The sequence below is a fragment of the Bos grunniens genome, chromosome 5, assembly GCF_055505025.1.
Source record: "Bos grunniens cultivar Pamir isolate PY7600 chromosome 5, Bosgru_T2T1.0, whole genome shotgun sequence".
Lineage (NCBI taxonomy): Eukaryota > Metazoa > Chordata > Mammalia > Artiodactyla > Bovidae > Bos > Bos grunniens.
Window position 1 is genome coordinate 68,828,969 of NC_141169.1, and position 23,916 is coordinate 68,852,884.

At 41.2% G+C, this 23,916-nt stretch overlaps 1 protein-coding gene and 1 long non-coding RNA gene across 5 annotated transcripts in view; one reads left to right on the forward strand and one right to left on the reverse strand.

Annotated features, from left to right (window-relative positions):
• Positions 1–3,736, reverse strand: part of LOC147372348 (uncharacterized) — a 33,297-nt gene extending 29,561 nt beyond the window's left edge. For 2 of the 4 annotated variants that reach the window (XR_015164011.1, XR_015164010.1), the window contains exon 1: positions 3,125–3,280. This is a non-coding gene — a long non-coding RNA (uncharacterized LOC147372348). Of the gene's footprint in view, positions 1–3,124; positions 3,281–3,378; positions 3,519–3,559 lie in introns of those variants that run through there. The other 2 variants (XR_015164013.1, XR_015164012.1) reach the window with 2 other exon arrangements.
• Positions 2,480–23,916, forward strand: part of TXNRD1 (thioredoxin reductase 1) — a 128,280-nt gene continuing 106,843 nt past the window's right edge. Inside the window, exon 1 of the mRNA XM_086401084.1 lies at positions 2,480–2,619. Coding sequence (XP_086257210.1) covers positions 2,538–2,619 — 82 coding nt within the window. The 5' untranslated portion in view covers positions 2,480–2,537. The remainder of the gene's footprint in view (positions 2,620–23,916) is intronic.

Genomic DNA, 23,916 nt, shown 5'->3' on the forward strand with positions numbered 1-23,916 from the left:
TGCACTATCACAATGATTAGAGAGACTAGTGGGTACGAGCAGAGGCCTGGGAGCTAGGAGAACCAGATCGGCCTGAGGATTCTCATCTGTAGAATAGGAAGAATAATAGTCCCTATCATGTGAGGCTCTCATGCAGATAACATTAAGGTGAAAAGGACTAAACTGGATGTCCAAGAAATGATTGATACATGATAGGATGACTCAAGCATAAGACTGTCGGCTACTTCTGCTAGCTTTTATTTATTTATCTATTATTATTATTTTTTAATGGGAAAGCCAAGGAAAACACCCTGGTGCTGGGAAAGATTGAGAGCAGGAGAAGAGGGTGACAGAATGAGATGGTGAGATGGCATCATTGACTCAATGGACAGGAATTTGAGCAAACTTAAGAAGATAGAGAAGGACAGGGAAGCCTGGTGTGCTGCAGTCCGTGGGGTCACAAAGAGTCGGACAAAACTGAGTGACTAAACAACTCATTTTAGTTAAGTGTGTGGTTTAAACACAGAAAAGACAACCACAATTGGAATTTTGCTGACAATATAGTAGTCTTAGCATAAGTTGAACAAGCATAATTTTTAAAAAAAATCTCTGAAACAATCACTCCATCTGAACAAAGGAAATAGACTTGGTTCACAAAGGGAGGGAGCTTTCCTTCACCTTTACAAGGTTGTGGGCTTAGTTATATTTAGTTATTATTATGATGGATAGCAAACATGAGGCTGGGGCAGTGCCTGTTTTTAACACCCAGTGTTTTCCAAGAGCGTTTTGATTCTGGGTTGCTCCCCCAAAAAAGCAAGAAACAAGCTTGCCCACAAACCCAGATAAAAAGCAAGAGCCTGCAGCATTATCACACATCTGGTGACCAGACAAGTTCCCTGAATCTAGCTGGGATGGAAGTTCCTCAAGAGCAGAAACTTGTATTAGACACTCTGTAACCCTAGAACAGAGTCGGATATGGGTTGGATGCTTCACATATGGTAATTAACCAGAAGAAAGAAACATGAAGCACTGCACTGATTGAGAACAGTGACCCCCCCTCCCGCCCCCAGCTTGATGTGGCACAGTGTGGTTTTGGTGTTTAAAAAATCACTCTCAGGGAGTGGTGGAACTTTCATTCGTTACTCCTGGGAGTATAAACAAGGACTGCTTTTCTGGAAAAGCAATTTGGCCATGTGTAAGGAGAGCCTTAAGGCTGTAAACACAAAGATACTCATGGCAACATTATTCATATTTTAAAATAAGCAAGAAACTAAATGTCTAATGAAGAGAACCAGGAGGCCTAGTACTTTAGCTCCACTGGAAGCACTATTGTGCTGCTGATTGTTAAAGATATGTTTCCTCTCTTACACCTCTTGATATTGAATTTCTGTAATGTCCTGGGCACTGTTCTGGACTATTGGGATATAACAAAGGGGAAAAAACATGCAAAGAAGTTATTCTGCTGGGTTATACATTTTGGGGGCTTCCCTAGTGGCTCAGTGGTAAAGACTTCACCTGTCAATGCAGGAGACATGAGTTTGACCCCTGGGTTGGGAAGATGGGAATGACAACCTACTCCAGTAATTTTGCCTGGAGAAACCCATGGACAGAGGAGCCTGGCTGGCTACAGTCCATGGGGTCACAAAGAGTGGAACAAGACCGAGGGACTATGCAACAACAACAGTACATTTTAGGAGGAGAGAGGAGACAGCCTGAGACGGAGAAAATAGGGCAAGTTATAAGGCTGTCAGGGCTATACAAACAAAAGAATAAGGTAAGGGGTAGGGGTGTCTGAACAGGCTTCTGTGTAAAATACAATGGCAGTATAAGTCTCATTCTTTGGCAAACTCTGAAGTGTCGATGGAAGCCAGGCAGTTATCTGGCGGACTACATAATAAGATGGAAAATGCTAGTATTAAGTGAAAAGCTGGGTGCAAAACTATGCATTGTGTGTGTGTGGGAGGGGAAAGCTGAAAAGAAGTAATCAGTTCAGTTCAGTCCCTCAGTCCTGTCTGACTCTTTGCGACCCCATGGACTGCAGCACTCCAGGCCTCCCTGTCCATCACCAACTTCTGGAGTTTACTCAAACTCATGTCCATTGAGTCGGTGATGCCATCCAACCATCTCATCCTCTGTCGTCCCCTTCTCCTCCCGCCTTCAATCTTTCCAAGCATCAGGGTCTTTTCAAATCAGTCAGTTCTTCGCATCAGGTGGCCAAAGTATTGGAGTTTCAGCTTCAGCATCAGTCCTTCCAATGAATATTCAGGACTGATTTCCTTTAGGATGGACTGGTTGGATCTTCTTGCAGTCCAAGGGACTCTCAAGAGTCTTCAGAAGAAGTAATAAACGCAGCAAAAGCAGTTTGAAGGGGAAGATTTTGGATGATGCTTTTTCTTCTTCCCACTTAGCATTTTCTTAATCATCTTTGGCTAGCGTATTTTAATGTTATAACAAAAAACTACGTCTTGAAAGAGGTCTCTCCGGCGGCGGCCGGCAGGGGGCGCGCGGCCCCCGCTCGGCGTCGCTCGGCCTCGAGTTCCCACAGGGCCCCGGGCGCCATGGGCTGCGCCAAGAGCAAGGAGGGGCGGGCGGCCGAGCGGAAGGCCAAACGCAAGAGTGACCGGGGCGGTCGCACGGCAGGTACGACCGAGGGCGGAGGCGCGGCCCCGGGACCCTCCAGACGGCTGGCGCCGGCCCGCTGTGGTTGGGGCCCCACGCTCCAGGCTCCTCGGCCGGGCTGCCTTTGGCCGTCGTCGCGGGCCTGACGGGTGCCAAGCTGGAGAATCCAAAAACGGGCGAGGCCTGTCCGGCTGCGGGCGCCGGCGATGCCCCGCGGCTGAGAGAGGCCACCCCACCCCCCGACTCCACACACACCCCCTCCCCCCCCCCCCCCGCCCCCGCCACACACACCCGTTCACCGAGAGACTCAGAGGTGGCGGCTGGCGGAGGGCCGCCGGGCTTGTAGCTTTCAAGGGGGTTGGAGGCAGGTGCCGGCAGACCGGACCTGCGAAGAGCGTTCAGAGTCCACCTTATGGAGAATTACTGGCCTTTTTTTTTTTTTTGGCTCGCGGGGTGTGGAAGGTGCACCCTTGTTACAAGCACCGCGTTCCCAAAGAAGGAGAAGGGAAGGAACCAAGCCACTTACTGCTGCTGCTGCTAAGTCGCCTCAGTCGTGTCCGACTCTGTGCGACCCCATAGACGGCAGCCCACCAGGCTCCCCCGTCCCTGGGATTCTCCAGGCAAGAACACTGGAGTGGGTTGCCATTTCCTTCTCCAGTGCATGAAAATGAAAATTGAAAGTGAAGTCGCTCAGTCCTGTCCGACTCCTAGCGACTACCCCGGGGTAATTACCCTCCCCTCGCAGGGTTTCCCTTGTAGCTCAGTCGGTAAAGAATCTACCTGCAGTGCAGGAGCCCTGGTTTCGATCCCTGGGTTGGGAAGATCCCCTGGAGAAGGAAATGGCAACCCACTCCAGTGTCCTTTCCTGGAAAATCTCATGGACAGAGGAGCCTGGTGGGCTGCAGTCCATGGGGTCACAAAGAGTCGGGCACTACTGAGCGACTAACACTTCCTTACTTACTCAGGAATCCAGGACCCTGGGCTGAGAGTGACAGACTCAAAGCGCCAGAGGCGGTTTTACACCAGTTTTATCTGGAGATTCTGATTGGGTAGGTCTTGTGTGAGGCGCCGCCATGTACCCTCAGGCCCCCACACCCTCTTGCCATCTATCCCCAATCTTATCAGACAGATCTTGCCCCTACTCCCGTGAATCTTCACGTTTCTGACGCACTTTATCCTTCAGCACGTTTCTGACGCACCCCACTGTATCCTTTCAATTACTCTTTGAGGTGAGAAAGATTCTTGTATTTCCTCGGCTTTGCAGGTAATGGCCATAGTGGCTAACAGTTACTAAGCACTGTTCAAACACTTGACGTGGACAATCTTATTTTACAGATACAGAAACTGAGGCACCTAGAGGTTACAAAACCCGCCCAAAGTTCCGCAGCTGATAAGTGGTAGAATATGGGTGGGGTAGAACATGGCTGAGGCAATTTGATTCCAAAGCCCAGGTCGTCACCATTGTACTCCACCTCTCACCTCTGATTTTCCCAAGTGTAAAAAGTGAGACCCACAAAAGTAACTTGCCCGATTTAAAAAAAAAAAAAAAGTGTGTTGTGTTTTTTGTTTTTTTTTTTTAAACCAAGGTGTAGTTGATTTACAATGTTGTGTGAATTGTAACCTGCCCAGCTGATGGAGTTGGTAAATGCTGTAGGGTCTGCCTCTTTCAGAGACTTAAAATTTAGTTAGGGCAGCATATGGTGAAGGTCTAAGAGGAATGTTAGAAACAGCCAAGTGGGGAAGGCAACTCCCTTGGAAATAAGGATTTTGCAGGGGTATCTCAAAGATGTCTTGCTCTGGGAGTAGCTGATAAGACCAGCCTGGAGGTGGTAAAGACTTGAAATGGGGGAAGGGAAGAATGAGAGAAAGTGGGGTGGGGGAGTTGCTGCTCAAGGTCACACAGGTCAGGGTTAGGGTTAGTGTTAGGTTTAGGTGAAGGAGTTTGAGTCTGTGTGTCCCAAATTTGCCTTCCGTGTACCAGTTTCAGAATTTTTTCCCATATTCATGTACTATGATCTATTTTTCTTTAATTATGTCACCTTCTGAAATGCTTTATAATTGAAATATACTGTATGTACAGAAAAGTACAATTATTTTTGCAAACTGAACGACCCTATCCAGCCAGCACCCAGCTAAAGAAACAAGCTTTCCAATACCTCAGAAACCCCCTCATGCCTCTTACTGTCACACCACCACACCAAGGGCAACCACTTTGCTGATTTCTTCTTTTTTTTTTTTTGCCCCACCTCAAGGCTTGAGGGATCTTAGTTCTGCCACCAGAGATTAAAGCCAGACTGTCAGCAGTGGAAGCATGGAGTCCTAACCACTGGACTGCCAGAGAATTCCCTTTGCTTATTTCTAATAGCATAAAAATGCCACCTTTGCATTTACTTTTCAAAATAAGTTTAGCATTTTTTAAGCATTAATCTATAGAAGCACTGCTTTGTTCTACACATTTTTCTATCAGGGAAGCCCACATTTTTCTATACACATACATATATGCATCCTGTTGAACTTTAATAAAAATGTTCTTCCATGTATCACCTGTAAACATTCTAGAAGTTACCTTTCTCTTTTTTTTTGAAGTTACCTTTCTTGAGTCTCACCAGTGATCTGCAAATTTAGTGAAATGTTAGATCATATGTTCTTGAAGTTCCCTCCCACTATAAAATTATATGGCTAGGTTTCAAGAAACTAATTTCTTAAATGAGCAGCCAGAATCTAAAGTGAAGCGTCTCACAGTCATGAGTTGCCCAAGTTGTAATGATGAAGAATGTCTGGGTTGGATGACTCTTCAAGCAGACATCTATTTCTTATCAGGCACTAGGGACACCAGAGTAAATAAGGCATGATCTCAGCCCTTGAACCTGCAGTCTAGTGCAGAGGAGTAGTGTAGAAAAATGCTGTATCATCATGTGTAATCATAAAAGTGGACGGGTACAAGATACTTCAGAAAGATGGTGGAAAGACTTAACTTCTGGGAGCTTAAATTTTAATCTGTATTTCTGCCATGACACATAGTCCATTCTATTTTAGTTAACTTGTAAACATTTCTTTTCCCTGCTGGATATTTGAGGATCGGAAAGATATCTTGTTCATTATTCCATTTCCCACAGTCCTTGGCATTGCAACTTAAAGATAGCTGGGAGTCAGTAAATGTGTCCATACGGCAAAGGGCAATTTTTTAAAGGATTTATTTATTTATTTTTGATGGGGTGGGGGTGAGGGGCCATGCTGGGTCTTCACTGTTGCGTGGACTTTTTTTTAGTTGCGGTGAGCCCTGGTTACTCTCTAGTTCGGATGTGCAGGCTTCTCATTGCCGTGGCTTCTCTTATTGCGCGGCATGGGCTCTAGGGTGCTGCAGACTTCAGCAGTTGCAGCTCGTGGGCCCTGGAGCACAGCCTCTATAGTTGTGGCACATGGATTTATTTGCTCCTCGGCATTTGGTATCTTCCAGGATCAGGGATCAATACCGTGTCTCCTGCATTGGCAGGCAGGTTCTTTACCACATGGCCACCAAGGAAGCCCAAAGGAAATTTTTTTTTTTAGTGAGGAATTTTTCATAAGCCGGTGTTACTAATGCTGACCAGCTTCTTCAGAGAGGTATGGAGACAGAGTTTCTGTGGTCCTAAGACCACCTGCGAGAGAATTAAGCATGTAAGAATTAGTTACTTGAGGCAGTGTTTCTCCAAGTGTTATCCTATCACCACCTGTGAGAGAATTAATACACGAAGGGATGTGGAGATTAAAAGCTCCTTTTCCTGGTCTCCACCCTGGGCCTGCTAAATCAGTCTCAGGGTATTGGGCCAGGAATCGTCACTTTTGGAGGCTTGATTCTGTTAGAACCAAGGTCTGAGAATGCAGCAGTGAGGTGTCTGGGCCAGAGTCAGACTGTCTGTTCCTGAAATAGGCTCTTGTCCTCGGCAGTGGGGCTAGATGTGGGTGAAGGCAGCCTCTGCAGATCACTGAGGCTGATAGAATGAGTCAGAAGGAGGAAGAGAAAACTGAAAGCTGTGAGCCAAAGATCATCTTGGCTGACATGCTAGGAATCCGCAATTAGAGGCTAATGTTGCCTTGTTTACTAGATAATTGAAGAGAAAACTTGTTTTTCACCTACATTAGCCAGATAATTTTTTAAAATTTATTTATTTTTTGGCCGTGCCTCGAAGCATGTGTGGTTCTAGTTCCTGAACCGGAGGTTGAACCTGTGCCCCCTAATAGGAAGCACAGAGTCTTAACCACTGGACCATCTGAAAAGTCCCAGCCAGATAATTTAAATAAAATCTTTGCCCATTATTTGGATCTTGCTACACGGTGGCTTTCTCTAGTTGTGGTGAGCAGGGACTACTCTTGGTTGCAGTGTGGGGCTTCTCATAGCGGTGGCTTCTCTTGATGCAGAGGACAGACTCTAGGTGCACAGGCTTCAGAAGTTGTGGCTCCTGGGCTCTAGAGCACAGGCTCAGTAATTGTGGTACAGGGGCTTAGTGGGTCCGAGACATGTGACATGTTCCCAAACCAGGGATTGAACCCGTGTCCCCTACGTTGACAGATGGATTCTTAACCACTGTACCACCAGGGAAGTCATGGATTAAGTTCTTGAAAGAAAGCCTTAATCTGTATGTCCCCACCTTGTTAACCTTCATAGAACATCTCTGAGTATTTCATGGATGTTCCTTATATCTTGGTTTTCAGTTCTATAGCTTGGAGAAACTAGACCACATGTGTACAGCTGTAAATCACCATCAAAATCACCCTTTGTTTTTAGAAATGAACACTTTGTTACCTATTGGATCAAGTGATAGTTCAGTGGGTTACAGCTTTCCAGTGTGTTGAAGCTTCCATATGGGTGTGCTACCAACTGTTGATCAATATGTAACAATTATTTTTTGCTACAGTTCAGTGTGTGTGTGTGCCCATGTGTGTGTGCACCCATGTGTGTGTAGGGTGTATACAGACCAATACACTTCAGATGTCAAATGTCTGTTAGATGAAAAGCTGAACTGAGCAGGTGGTGGGAAGTGGTATAGATGGAGAAATAACTTATTATGAGAAGAAATAAAAGGCCAGGTTGAGAGGTTTAAGACCCAAATATCTATAGGGACAGCAAGTAATACAAATGAATGAAGCAGGCAGGTGGTAAACAATAAGGAGCGGTGGGGACTGCAGCGGACTGAGGGGAGAATGCTCTAAGGGGGGCAGCATCTACTCAGGTCCCCTTCCATTGGGTGCAAAGATGAGAATAGTGTTGCCAGAACTTCTGACTTCTCAAAAGAAACTAGAAATCCATATTTATTATTTTTGTGACTTCCAGTTTGTAAATGTCAGCAATAATTCAGTTAAATAAACAGTTATTTAAATAAAACAAAAACAGTTAAATAAGGGCCAAACAAGATATGGTTGTATGATTGCAGGTAATTATGGCCCGTGAATGTGTAAAATAATGTCAAGTTGGCACACATTGAAAGAAAAATGTGCCTTTTGAATACATGAAAAGGCATGGCCAGGGCAGAAAATAACTTCTTAGAATACAATGCAGAGAAATGACTGAGCCATGTAATGACTGTTATCAAAATATGATCTTCAACAAGTTAAAAACACAAATAAGATATAAAAATATATTGAACGCATCAATTAATGAGGGAATCAATAAGGTAGCAAAACTGATTTAAAGGCGAATTCAAGGAATAGAGACCTACATAATCAAAGAATTGCTGAATGGATTTTGCTAATGATTACAAAACTGATTCATGTCCTACAGTTCAATAAACTGGTCAATAAAACTGTAACCTTTGGTATTATTGGACAGAAATGTACAAGTTAATATGAAACGTCTATGTCTGGACTCTAATAAACAGTAAACTGTACAGGTCCATTCTCTTAGACTGTTAAATGAGCCTTGAGTAGGTTTTTTAAACAATGCCTCAGGATGACATTGAAAAAACACTGTCATCCCTTCATTTATCTCCAAGTTTTGGATACTTTTTCTGAAGATCGTGATATTATACCTTATTTATGACTACCTTGAAATTATTGTTCACTTATTTAGTAGTATTTTAAGCCGGTTTCAGTTCAGTTGCTCAGTCGTGTCTGACTCCTTGTAACCCTATGGTGTGCAGCACGCCAGGGCTCCCTGTTATCACCAACTCCCAGACTCTACCCAAACTCATGTCCATTGAGTCGGTGATGCCATCCAACCATCTCATCCTCTGTTGTCCCCTTCTCCTCGCACATTCAATCTTTCCCAGCATCAGGGTCTTTTCAAATGAGTCAGTTCTTCACATCAGGTGGGCAAAGTATTGGAGTTTCAGTTTCAACATCAGTCCTTCCAATGAACACCCAGGACTGATTTCCTTTAGGATGGACTGGCTGGATCTCCTTGCAGTCCAAGAGACTCTCAAGAGTCTTCTCCAACATCACAGTTCAAAAGCATCAATTCTTCGACATTCAGCTTTCTTTATAGTCCAACTCTCACATCCATAAATGACTACTGGAAAAACCATAGCCTTGACTAGATGGACCTTTGTTGGCAGAGTAATGTCTCTGCCTTTTAATATACTGTCTAGGTTGGTCATAACTTTCCTTCCAAGGAGTAAGCGTCTTTTAATTTCATGGCTGCAGTCACCATCTGCAGTGATTTTGGAACCCCCCCCAAAAAAAGTCAGCCACTGTTTCCACTGTTGCCCCATGTATTTGCCATGAAGTGATGGGACCAGACGCCATGATCTTAGTTTTCTGAATGTTGAGCTTTAAGCCAACTTTTTCACTCTCCACTTTCATCATGAGGCTCTTTAGTTCTTCACTTTCTGCCATAAGGGTGGTGTCATCTGCATATCTGAGGTTATTGATATTTCTCCCGGAAATCTTGATTCCAGCTTGTGCTTCTTCCAGCCCAGAGCTTCTCATGATGTACTCTGCATATGTTAAATAAGCAGGGTGACAATATACAGCCTTGACATACTCCTTTTCCTATTTGGAACCAGTCTGTTCTAAATAGGAACAGTCCAATTCTAACTGTTGCTTCCTGACCTGCATACAGGTTTCTCAAGAGGCAGGTCAGGTGGTCTGGTATTCCCATCTCTTTCAGAATTTTCCACAATTTATTGTGATCCACACAGTCAAAGGCTTTGGCATAGTCAATAAAGCAGAAATAGACGTTTTTCTGGAACTCTCTTGCTTTTTCAGTGATCCAGTGAATGTTGGCAATTTGATCTCTGGTTCCTCCGCCTTTTCTAAAACCAGCTGGAACATCTGGAAGTTCACGGTTCACGTATTGTTGAAGCCTGGCTTGGAGAATTTTGAGCATCACTTTACTAGTGTGTGAGATGAGTGCAATTGTGCAGTAGTTTGAACATTCTTTGGCATTGCCTTTCTTTGGGATTGGAATGAAAACTGACCTTTTCCAGTCCTGTGGCTGCTGCTGAGTTTTCCAAATTTGCTGGCATATCACAGCATCATCTTTTAGGATTTGAAATAGCTCAACTGGAATTCCATCACCTCCACTAGCTTTGTTTGTAGTGATGCTTCCTAAGGCTCACTTGACCTCACATTCCAGGATGTCTGGCTCTAGGTGAGTGATCACACCATCGTGATCATGTGGTCGTGAAGATCTTTCTTGTACAGTTCTTCTGTGTATTCTTGCCACTTCTTAATATCTTCTGCTTCTGTCAGGTCCATACCATTTCTGTCCTTTATTGAGCCCATCTTTGCATGAAATGTTCCCTTGGTAGCTCTAATTTTCTTGAAGAGATCTCTAGTCTTTCCCATTCTATTGTTTTCATCTATTTCTTTGCACTTCTTCTCAAATTGTGCCGCCCTAATTCCACTACTTTTTCAAGTGTGTCCAGCACCCTGAAGAGGTGTAGCCACTGTAAGCATATTGAAGGCTTCACTGCCCGCCCCCCCCCCATATCCAGTTAATAATTGTTTCATTAAGTGCTTTATCACAAAGATCTGTTTTGAGGTGGGCACAGCACTGTTGGTCATCACGTTTGTTCATCATGTTTGTTTTAGGTTTACAGAAGTAATCTTACCTAACTAAGCAAGAGCTAGATTTTTTTTTTTTTTTTTTTTTGCCTTTTATGTATGCAGTGAGATCAAGGAAGAAGGTGGGGGTAGAAGGAACTGAAACTCAACAAGCAGCTCTCCACCCCTGAGGCAGGCTTGTCAGAAATATAATACTGGGCTAAACAGTCATGGTGTTGGCGGAGCAGGAAGCATGGTTTGTTTCCTTGTACCCATCTGCAGCAAGCAGGGCTCTGTGGTATCTTCCAGGCTATGGTTTTATCTACTGGACTGGTAATTCTCAGGATTTGGCTAGGCTGATCTGGCTGGGAGAGAGGGAATTCCAGGTCAAAGCAGAATGTAAGGGAAACTGAACTGGGATTTGGCCTTCAGTCAAGCACAGGGACTAAGCTAAGAGGCAGCTGAACGTAGGGACAAGCAGGAGGGAAGCATGAGCAGGTGTGTGTCTGGCGGCTTGTTTTAGGGTACAGCTGTTGGGACAGGCTTGCTAAGTAGTGTTAATTGTATTTATTCAAACAACAGCAGCAAAACAAAACCCAGTCAACTTCTCTGGCTATCGGTGTGAGCAGAGGAGTATGGGAGGGGGAGGTGGTAGATTTTAAAGGAATTTGCGTGTGAGATCTTTTCATTCTTTGGCTGCTCTGGGTCTTCATTGCTATTGGGTGGGCTTTTGTTAGTTGCAGCACAAGGGCTTTCTTAGTTCCCCTGACTGGGGATCGAACCCACATCCCCTGCATTGAAAGGCAGATTCTTAACCACTTGACCACCAGGGAAGTCCTTTCTTTTTGCATGGGCGCTGATTAATGATCATTCATACCGGATAAGGTCAATGCTGAAACTCCAGGTGAATTTTTTTTTAAGAGCTAAGAACTTTTGACAGGTTTAGGACTCTTTTAAAGCCCTCCTGTCTTGCATTTGACCGAGTTTTGTTTTTCTGTTTTGTTTTTTCTGTTCCTTGACCTTGACAGTCACCTTCACTTATTTTATTCTTGAATGTTTGATTTCTTCTGCCTGGAATACCCTTCGTTCTTCTCTTTTTTGGGCAAACTCTCCTTACCCATCAAGACCAAGTCTCCTTACCCATCAAGACCAAACTCTCCTTACCCATCAAGACCAAGTGACAGTTTTGTGATTCCCCAAATAGAGTTAGTATTGCCTTTTGTGAACACCCGGCCCCTTCGCATTTCTGTCATAGGATATATAGTGTATTGTGTACTATATTCTACTAGACTGAGTTCTCAGGGCAAGGCTATCTGGTTCAGAGTTAAATTTCCTGTTTGGGATAGTGCATGGCACATAGAGTCGGTGCTCAGTAAATGTTTGAATAAAGTGAGCCAAGTTTTCTTCTCCTATCTAATTCCCTCCCCCCCCCAACCTTTGATCAATTCAAGAATCACTTTCCCCCCGTGGCAACCTCCTTTATCTAGTTCTCTTGCTTCTGACTCTTTGAAATCTTACAAATGAGACAGCTCAGACAGGTATAACTGCCCTTGTCATGAGGGAGGAGTGGTGTTTCCAGCATTCCATATGGGATATTGTAGTTCCAAATAGTATAGTTTTTTGAAAGAGAGGGTAACTCCTAAGGTGGGCTTCCCTGGTGGCTCAGATGGTAAAGAATCTGCCTGTAATGTGGGAGACCTGGGTTCGATCTCTGGATTGGGAAGATACCCTGGGGAAGGGAATGGCAGCGAACTCCAGTATTCTTGCCTGGAGAATTCCAAGGACAGAGGAGCCTGGTGGGCTGTAGTCCATCAGGGTCACAAAGAGTTGGAAATGAGTGAGCAACTCATACACACAGCTCCTAAGGTAATCTTGTAAATTGGGTTGTATCTACTCACTCAACACCTACTAACCATCTTCTAGATATTAGACATTATTGTCAGGGCTGGGAATATGAGCAAATGTGCACTTCTGAGGTTGTTTTCTGAAGTGATGTATAATGTCTGAGACTTTTTATGAAAAGTAGTGATATTTGTGAATGCTCATTTTGAACCAGGCACTGTGCTGAGTGCTTTACATGTACTAACTCATTCAGTTATTGCACCAACCAAATGAAGAAAATGGGCACAGAGAGGTACACAGGGCATATGACCAGTAGGCAGTGGAGCCAGGGAGGAAGCTGGTGCTCTCTCGCCTCACTCAACAGATTGATGAGCCAGATTTAACCTAATAAGAACCTCCATCGCTCCCCCCTCATAAGAGTTGAAAGTAAAATATTTTGTTCCCATGAAAACAAGCAGTTGAATTAAAATAAAACTTTCTGGAGGATTGCCAGTACCTGGAAGGGGAAGAGGAGCATATTCAGGACAGTTTAACCTTATGTTTAAGGACAGGTAGACTAAAAATGAGTCATAGAAATCTTGAATACGATAAAAAATGTCCTGCTTAGGTGGTGAATGCTGAATGCTTGTGAGCTCACTGATCCTGCCTACAAAGCAGAGTAGAATCCCTTCGTCACTTCACGTCCATAAGATCAGTCGGGTCCCTGGAATGTATACTTGAATTGGAAGATCCTGATAAATAACACTTAGCTTCTAAGGTTGATCTCAGTATAGAACCATCATTACAGAGAGCTCTTGTTATATTTGATGGGTATTTATTTAGACTGTGGCTCCACAAATCACTTGATGGAGAGTGGAAAGAGAATCAGAGCTGAGAGGAGTTCTAGTTCTGTTTTACCATCAATGATCTGTGTGATTTGAGACAAGTTCCATGGCACTTCTGGGCCTTGATTTCCTCATTTGCAAAATAAAGTGAATGGATAAACCTTAAATCCTTTCCAGCTCTCAAAATTCTGAGGATCTGTCTCCTAGAAAAAAAGGTAGGGACGTCCTTGGTGGTCCAGTTGTTAGGACTCCATACTTCTACTGCGGAGGGCCCAGGTCCAATACCTGGTGGGGGAACTAAGATCCCACAAGCCTTGCAGCCAAAAAAAAGTAAATGCATAGAACATGTAATAATTTCATACAAAAATACCTAGCATTTTATAGGATTCCACAATATACAAGGTAATTTCACATCTATTATCTCAGACATGTCTGTTTTCCTGTCTTGGCTCCGGGAATGCATGCCTGAATAACTACTAAGATTTTAACCCGTTCACTTCATTTTATGTGAACAAGTCAGCAACTCCTGAGATAGCAGGAAAGAACTTGCTTTAAAGTAATAACTGTATTAAAATCCAACTGTATAAAATCCAAAATAATGTCTTAATTGCATTTGGAAAAGATTTGAGTAGAGGGATTTGCATAAGTTCAAGTACATTTCTGGAAGCAGTTCTCTGAAAGGAATGATCCTTTAATTCATGTCCCTGTTCTGTGCATATGATCTCTGTTGCAGTCTTGTTTTCTTTTTTTGTAATGACAACTACTTAGTAAATGAATATATCTTTTGGGATATCTTTTAAAATTTTATTAAAAAATTAATCTATAAGTAAAATTGACATTTTGCTTGTCAGTTTTATAGGTTTTTAAAATATATATATTTATTTATTTATTTGGCTTCTTTGATCTTCCTTGTAGCATGCCAGATCTTTAGTTCTGGTAGCAAACTCTTAGTTGTGGCATGTGGGATCTAATTTGCTGTCATATCCAAGAAACTATCCAAGGTCACAAATATTTACTTCTATTTTTTTTCTAAGAATTTTATAGTTTTTATTCTTTCATTTAGTTCCATGATGTATTTTGAGTTAATTGTTCACAAATAGCACAATACTATATGTAGAAAATCCTTAGGAATACAGATACATACATACACCTCTATTAGAATGAATGAGAAAATTCAGCAAATTATAAGGTTAATATACAAAAATCAATTATATTTCTGTACACTAGCAATGAACAATCTGCAAATTAAATTAGGCAAGCATTTTCATTAACAGTAGCATAAAAAAGAACAAAATACTTTGCATATGGTATGAGGAAGGGGTCCAAATTCATTCTTTTGTAGGTAGATATACAATTGTCAACCGTTTGTTGAAAAGACTATTTTTGCCCTTTGAGTTGTCTTGACACCCTTGTCAAAAATCAACATACTGGTTTGTTTCTGGAGTCTCAATTCTGTCTGTTGTCTGTGCATATGCTGGTACTGCACTGTCTTGATTACTGTTGATTTGTAGTGAGTTGGAAAATTAAGAAGTGTGAGTCCTATTTTGTTCCTGTTTTTCCAGGTTTTGGCAATTCTGAGTCCTTTGCATTTCCATGTGAATTTTAGGATCAGCTTATCAATTTATGCAAAAAGACAGCCTAGGATTTTGAAAGGGATTGTATTGAATCTGTAGATTAATTTGGAAAATACTACCATCTTAACAATATTATGTCTTCCAGTCAATGAATTTGAGATGTCTTTCCATTTATTTAGTTCTTTCTTTGAATAATGTTCTGTAGTTTTCAATGTATAGGTCTTGCACTGCTTCCGTTAAACCTTTTCCTAAGTATTTTGTTCTTTTTTTATGCTAGTGTTAATGAAAATGCTTGCCTAATTTAATTTGCAGATTGCTCATTGCTAATGTACAGAAATATAATTGATTTTTGTATATTAACCTTATAATTTGCTGAATTTTCTCATTCATTCTAATAGAGGTGTATGTATGTATCTGTATTCCTAAGGATTTTCTACATATAGTATTGTGCTATCTGTGAACACTTAGTCTTATTACTTCCTTTCAAATTTGGATAACTTTACTTTTATTTACTGCCTAATTGTCCTAGCTAAAACCTCCAGTTCAATGTTGAATAGAAGTGGCAAGAGCAGACATCTTTAACTTGTTCCTGATCTTAGGGGGAAAGCATTCAGTCTTTCACCATTAAGTATGAAGGTAGCTGTGAATTTTTCATAGTAGACTTTATCAGGTTAGTAGTGCTAAGTCGCTTCAGTCATGTCCGACTCTTTTCGACCCTATGGACTGTGGCCCACCAGGCTCCTCTGTCCAAGGAATTCTCCAGGCAAGAATACTAGAGTGGGTTGCCATTTCCTTCTCCAATCAGGTTAGTAGCTGCTAAGTCACTTCAGTCGTGTCTGACTCTGTGGACCCTATAGACGGCAGCCCACCAGGCTCCCCAGTCCCTGGGATTCTCCAGGCAAGAGCACTGGAGTGGGTTGCCATTTCCTTCTCCAATGCATGAAAGGGAAAAGGGAAAGTGAAGTCGCTCAGTCGTGCCTGACTCTTCGCGACCCCATGGGCTGCAGCCTACCAGGCTCCTCTGTCCATGGGATTTTCCAGGCGAGAGTACTGGAGTGCCTTCTCCTCAGGTTAGTAGAGTTCCCTTCTATTTCTAGTTTGTTAAGTGTTTTTATCATTAAAGGGTATTGGATTTTTGGGCGGATGTTTTTTCTGCATTTATTGAGATTATCATGTAGTTTTTGTCTCTTATTCTGTTAACATGAGATATTACATTGATTGGTTTTTCATATATTAAATCAACCTGTGTAAAAGTTTATCCCAGGATAAATTCATTCACTTCATTGTGGTATATAATCTTTTGTATATGTTGCTGGATTTGGTTTTCTCATATTTTATAGAGGATTTTTGGATTTTCTATCTATAGGAGATATTAGTCTGTGGTTTTTCTTTTTTTCTTTCTTGGCCACACTGTGCAGCTTGTGGGATCTTATTTCTCCATCCAGGGATTGAACTTGGGCCTCGGCAGTGAAAGCCTGAGGTCCTAACCACTGGACCACTAGGGAATTCCCTAGTCTGTGGTTTTCTTTTCTTGTGATGTCCTTGTCTGGTTTTGGTATCAGGGCAGTCATGGTTTCATAAAATGAGTTGGGAACTATTCTCTCTTCTGAGTTTTTTGAAGAGTTTGTGAAGAATTGATATTAATTCTGCTGTAGATGTTTGGTAGAATTCACTAGTGAGGGCACCTGAGCCTGAGGTTTTCTTTGTAGGAGATTTGACTAATTCTATTTGTTAAAGGTCTGTTCAGATTTCCATTTGTTCAAAAGTCAGTTTGGGTAGTCATGTCTTTCTCAGAATTTTTCAGTTTCATGTTGGGTATCTATCTAATTGGTTGGCATACGATTGATCATGTGGTTTTTGTTTTTAACTGTTAATATGGCAGATTATATCAATTGATTTCTTTAATGTTGAACCACCCTCGCATTCTCAAGATAAACCCCACTACCTCATGGTATATTATTATTTATCGTTGGATTTAATTTGCCATTATTTTGTTTAGGAATCTTTTGTCTTTATGAGGCATATTGGTCCACGGTTTTCTTGTGCTGGCTTTGTCTAGTTTGACTATCAGGATAATACTGATTTCACAAAACGGGTTGGAAAATGGTTCTTCCTCTTGTATTTTCTGAACAAGATTGTGTAAATTGGTATCTTTATTAATTTTTTTCTCCTGATATTCTACACATGTGAAAATGTTGCTGAATCAGAGGAACTTCTAAATACTCCTGCTTTCTACAGTTTTTTCTTAAGCCCTTGAACGAAAGTCTGTTCAAACACAATGCAAACTTATCTCTTATTTCTAAACCTTTTATGAGAGAACTGGAAAGATTGAGACTTTCTTTAAAAGTCTAATGTTGGTTATATTGGCTAAACATTTTAGTGTACTATTATTTTTCCATTTTTTGGCTATTTTAAATACTCATTAGGTAACATAAAGGATGTGAGAAATGTGAAATATTTTCTGTATGTATTGTATATATACATACATTTGAAGCATGTTTAGTGAAATCCTGTGAATGAATGGTCTAGTGTAGGACAGAGAACTTCTTTTAGTTAGGTTATAAGTGGTATTTAGTAGGTGTGTATGAGGGATCAGTTTAGTCATTTCCATAGATCCCTTTTGTATCTTCAGTTCACTTCAGTTCAGTCAGTCAGTCGTGTCTGACTCTTTGCGACCCCATGAACCACAGCACGCCAGGCCTCCTTGTCCATCACCAACTTCTGGAGTCCACCCAAACCCATGTCCATTGTGTCAGTGATGCCATCCAACCATCTCATCCTCTGTCGTCCCCTTCTTCTCCTGCCCTCAATCTTTCCCAGCATCAGCGTCTTTTCAAATGAGTCAGCTCTTCACATCTGGAGGCCAAAATATTGGAGTTTCAGCTTCAACATCAGTCCCTCCAATGAACACCCAGGACTGATCTCCTTTAGGATGGACTGGTTGGATCTCCTTGCAGTCCAAGGGACCAATACCACAGTTCAAAAGCATCAATTTTTTGGCACTCAGCTTTCTTTATAGTCCAACTCTCATATCCATACATGACTACTGGAAAAACCATAGCCTTGACTAGACGGACCTTTGTTGGCAAAGTAATGTCTCTGCTTTTTAATATGCTGTCTAGGTTGGTCATAACTTTCCTTCCAAGGAGTAAGTGTCTTTTAATTTCATGGCCGCAGTCACCATCTGCAGTGATTTTGGAGCCCAGAAAAATAAAGTCAGCCACTGTTTCCACTGTTTCCCCATCTATTTGCCATGAAATGATGGGACTGGATGCCATGATCTTAGTTTCCTGAATGTTGAGCTTTAAGCCAACTTTTTCACTCTCCTCTTTCACTTTCATCAAGAGGCTTTTTAGTTCCTCTTCACTTTCTGCCATAAGGGTGGTGTCATCTGCATATCTGAGGTTATTGATATTTCTTCCGGCAATCTTGATTCCAGCTTGTGCTTCCTCCAGCCCAGAGTTTCTCATGATGTACTCTGAATATAAGTTAAATAACCAGGGTGACAATATACAGCCTTGACGTACTCCTTTTCCTATTTGGAACCAGTCTGTTGTTCCATGTCCAGTTCTAACTGTTGCTTTCTGACCTGCATACAAGTTTCTCAAGAGGCAGGTCAGGGGTCTGGTATTCCCATCTCTTTCAGAATTTTCCACAGTTTATTGTGATCCACACAGTCAAAGGCTTTCACATAGTCAATAAAGCAGAAGTAGATGTTTTTCTGGAACTCTTTTGCTTTTTCTATGACCCAGCAGATGTTGGCAATTTGATCTCCGGTTCCTCTGCCTTTTCTAAAACCAGCTTGAACATCTGGAAGTTCACGGTTCACATATTGCTGAAGCCTGGCTTGGAGAATTTTGAGCATTACTTTACTAGCTTGTGAGATGAGTGCAATTCTGCAGTTTTGGGCATTCTTTGGCATTGCCTTTCTTAGGGATTGCAATGAAAACTGACCTTTTCCAGTCCTGTGGCTGCTGCTGAGTTTTCCAAATTTGCTGGCATATTGAGGCAGCACTTTCACAGCATCATCTTTCAGAATTTGAAATAGCTCAACTGGAATTCCATCACCTCCACTAGCTTTGTTCGTAGTGATGCTTCCTAAGGCTCACTTGACCTCACATTCCAGGATTTCTGGCTCTAGGTGAGTGATCACACCATTGTGATTACCTGGGTCGTGAAGATCTTTTTTGTATAGTTCTTCTGTGTATTCTTGCCACTTCTTCTTAATATCTTTTGCTTCTGTTAGATCCATACCATTTCTGTCCTTTACTGAGCCCATCTTTGCATGATATGTTCCCTTGGTATCTCTGATTTTCTTGAAGAGATCTCTAGTCTTTCCCATTCTATTGTTTTCCTCTATTTCTTTGCATTGATCGCTGAGGAAGGCTTTCTTATCTCTCCTTGTTATTCTTTGGAACTCTGCTTTCAAATGGGTATATCTTTCCTTTTCTCCTTTGCTTTTGGCTTCCCTTCTTTTCACAGCTATTTGTAAGGCCTCCTCAGACAGCCATTTTGCTTTTTTGCATTTCTTTTTCTTGGGGATGATCTTGATTCCTGTCTCCTGTACAATGTCACAAATCTCTATCCATAGTTCATCAGGCACTCTATCAGATCTAGTCCCTTAAATCTATTTCTCACTTCCACTGTATAGTCATAAGGGATTTGATTTAGGTCATACCTGAATGGTCTAGTGGTTTTCCCCACTTTCTTCAATTTAAGTCTGAATTTGGCAATAAGGAGTTCATGATCTTAATGAGTGTAATTCAGATTTTGTAGTGGGTGTGTTGTACAGTCAAAGGCAGCACCTACACTTTCTTCCATGTATATGCTTTATGTCCAGAAAAGACATATTTGCAGAAATTTTGCACATATCTAGACCAACTGTTATCTCACAGATGAAGAAATTAAAGTCTAGAAGGCATTATTAAGTCTAGGATATATCCATCGTAGATGAGAAAAATCTGATTTCTTAAATCATTTAAAAAAGATAATATACTAGGAAACACTTTAAAATTTTATTCTTTCACATAATATTTTTAAGTGTTTATATTTCTTTTTTTTTCCCTCAATGTTACAGCTCCATTTTATAAGTGTTTATATTTCTGATTCATAAGAAGTTCTATAGTATTGCCCTCAAAGTGATTTTCTTCTCTTGTTAACAGTATCAATATGAAATTTCCCAGCTAGGAGAAAGTTGGATTTTTTTTTCCTTTTGCCAGTTGGTTCTTAAATAACCCTTCCAAGTTCCCTGTGGTAAATCCTGACCCTGACAGATAACCTTTGGGCTGAGTGATTGGGTAAACCAAGACCAGCCTTCCTCCCGCCCCACCCAGTCTGCTGCAGCAACAACATTCTCGATCTTCTGGCATTGTTTTTCCCATCATAAACCAGTCCTTTGGGGAAGAGATATTTCTTTTCAAAATGTATATTCTCAGGTTCATATAGCCATTGAATCCTGGACATGCATATTATTCGAATGCAGTTGTGGAGTGAGGCAAGTGGGAAATTCCTTCTAGGCAAGGATCCACACCACAACCCAGGTTTAATTTTAACCTCCTAATAAGACTCCTTTGAAGGACACACAAGAAGAGCTATGGCCAGGATGTCATCTGCCTTTTTGTAACAGCTTGCTTCTAACATAATTAGTATTTCATATGACAAATTCTTTGTAAGAACTAAAATCTCCCTTTAAAGCTGAAAATCATCCAAGTGTTTCCCCCCACCCCCGGCCCCAAGTTGGTAAGTAACTAGTACTAAAAACTAAGCTGTATTGGGTTAGCCAAAAAGATCATTTGGGTTTTTCTGATGATGTTATGGAAAACTCGAATGAACTCTTTGGCTGACTCAGTATTATGTTTAGCATCAGAGAGTCATCAGCATGTTCCATTAAAGAGTTTCTAGTCTTCCTTGTGTTTCCACAAATACTTGTGTTTTATTTTTCTAGCATGTCTCATACCCTGCAGTCTTTTAAAAACACATATAATTATCTTGTCTTCTTCACTTTGTAGATCATATATGCTTCCCCTTTAAGCTTCCTTACTGTTACCCAAGTGTAATGATATTCCATGTTTCTTTGAATAAAAGTGGTTTGAATAAAATACTATTAAAATTATTAATTCATTTATTTTTAGAAAGCTGATAGTGGTGGTATATTTGTGGTCTTTGCACATGAACTGAATAAAAAGCTTTGTCAAGCTATGGGATCTGCAGAAATCCTTGACTTCTTGAGAGCTCTTGCATCCAGATGCTTTTAACCACAGGCAACAGGTTAAAAACACACGTCAGAAACCCACAAACCAGAAAGTGATGACAGCAGGCAAAGTGGAGAGCTGTAAAATTTTTATCATCACATTTGAAGTGATCATGTTGCTAATTAATGGCAAAAATTCAAGTTCTAACAAGTGGCAGTTCCAGTCTGTGTTTAGCCTTGCCATTTTGCTTTCTTTGTTGGGCTCTTCTTTCCCCTCCCCCATGTTTCCCTGCTTTGAAGTTCTTAGGTTACTTCTCTTATTCTCTGATTGGTGTAAACCTCTTAACCTTGATCTGGTCCCTTCAAAATTCTGATCAGTCAACTCTCCTGATGAGCAGCTGGTTTTATGTTAGTTGCTATAAACATGAGGTAGAAACACAGGCCTTTGCACCTTCATGCAATGATTAAGGATCCAGAAAGGCGGAGTTGTTGATGGACCTCTTCCCTTACAGTCCGGCTGTTTCTGCTGTTGCTGTTTCTGCTGCTTCTGCTGCTGCTTCTTCTCTTGCTCCTCCTTCTCCCCTCCCTTCTTCACCCCTGCCTCCTCTTCTCTTCCTTCCCCTTCTCCTTCTTCTTCTCCTCCTTCTTCATTTTAAGTTTCCTGGAATTAGAGCTCATAACAAAAGAACAACACCAACAACAATTTTCTAAAAAGAGGCCTAGAGGACTGCCCTATTCCAATTAATTTTAGGGGCTTTGAAAGAGAAACCAACCTGTGTTCTCTTAGGTTTAAGAGAAGAACTTGTTTGTTTTACAATCCTAGATTAAAATTTGGGGTCCTAATGAAACTCCACTTTTCACATATTCTCTTTCAAACTTTTCAAAATGTCAAGGTTGGTAGTTTTCAAAAATTTGGTCTCAGGTCTTTACTCTTAAACATTATTAAGGACCCCAACAGTGAAAAACACAAATGTATCTTATTATGAAAATAGTTTCACCTCTAAAAAGGTGAAGAGACCTCTAAAAGTATGCCTACCACATTTTGAGGGCCACTGTTTAGAGATGTTTATTTTGCACCAGAGAAGTCGTTGGGATTCTGTCTGAACAAAAGAAATCAAGAAATCAGTCTCAGGGATTGCTTCTCAGCTTCTTAATGTCTCTAGGGTTAGCTGACTTGAAATTTCCTGAGTTTTTCAAATGCAAACCACCCTCAGTGCAGGGACAAGATTGAAGGTGATGGGATGAAGATGAATAAGCCAGACTTTCCTCACAAATCCAAACAGAAATATACTATTGTGTACTCTATACAAAAATTTTAAAAACTACTAACCCAGCAATCTAACAATTCACCCAGGTCAACAGTGAAGTGAAAGAATAATATAACTACCCATATTTCATTCACAAGATTCATATTTCACTTCATTTGTTTTCTTTTCCTTCCTTATACACACACACACACACACACACACACACACACTTTTTTCCTGAACCATTTGGGATGTTGCAGGTCTTATGACTTTTCACTCTATATCAGGATGTGTCTCTAAAGAAGAAGTACTCTTCTACAAAAACCTGTTGGATTTAATGTTGATATAATATCATCCAGCACAAGTCCATTGTAAAATTTCCTCAGTGTGTTTGACTCCAGGCTCTGTTTAAGGATTATATGTAGCAATTTGTGGCCAGTTATTATGCTTTGCAAAAAAATATTTAAATTTGAGAAATACAAGAGAGAAAAAGCCATGCCTAATCCTATCATGCCAGAACAACTTACATGACCATTTTACAGATTCATTTTCAGGATTTATATAGGCACTTGTTGTTCAGTTGCTTAGTTGTGTCCAATCCATTGTGACCCCATGGACTGCAGCATGCCAGGCTTCCCTGTCCTTCACCATCTCCCATAGTTTGCTCAAACTCATGTCCATTGAGTCGATGATGCCTCGATCTCATCCTCTGTTGACCCCATCTCCTCCTGCCTTCAGTCTTCCCCAGAATCAGGGTCTTTTCCAAGGAATTTGCTCTTCAAATCAGGTGGCCAAAGTACTGGAGCTTCAGCATCAGTCCTTCCAATCAGTATTTAGGGCTTCCCTGGTGGCTCAGACTACAAAAAATCTATAGGCAGAGTGTTATATAATTGCAAAACTACAGTACATAGGATTTGGCATTCTGTTTCTTTTTAAATATCATTATGTCAAACCATTTCCATATTGTTTTGAGTCTTAAATAGTATGCAGCCATTAAAATTATTGAAGAACAAGAGAGCTGCTGTAATTTAGCCATTGTCCTAGTGTGACAAGACATCTGTTATTTCTACTTTTTAAAAACTTAACTGTATAGTATATTGTTTGTACTGTGATTAAACTATTGGGAATAGTTAGATAAAAAGAGAGTAATTGAGACGGGGAGTAGAAAGAAGTGAAGTAGGCTAGAAAGCAGGGAGAAAATCTTTGTAATATAGCCTTTGAAGGGAGAAAGGCAGCTGAAATGAGATATAACTTTGTCTCTAGAAAGGTGATATAAACATTCAGGAGGTAGGGAGTGAAAGAGAGTTAGTTAGGTCAATGGCCTGTTTTGTTCCCGTTGGATTTTACAGGAAGTTATCATGATTACTTTTCATACTGTTCATGGGGTTCTCAAGGCAATAATACTGAAGTGGTTTGCCATTCACTTCTCCAGTGGACCACGTTTTGTCAAAATTCTCCACTGACCCATCCCTCTTGAGTCACTGATTCCTAAAATGTCAGTGTTGACTCTTGCCATCTCCTGTTTGACCACTTCCAATTTACCCTGATTCATAGACCTAATATTCCAGGTTCCTATGCAATATTGTTCTTTATAGCAAAGGGCTTTACTTCTATCATCAGTCACATCCACAAGGGCATTGTTTTCACTTTGGCTCCATCTCTTCATTCTGTTGACTAAA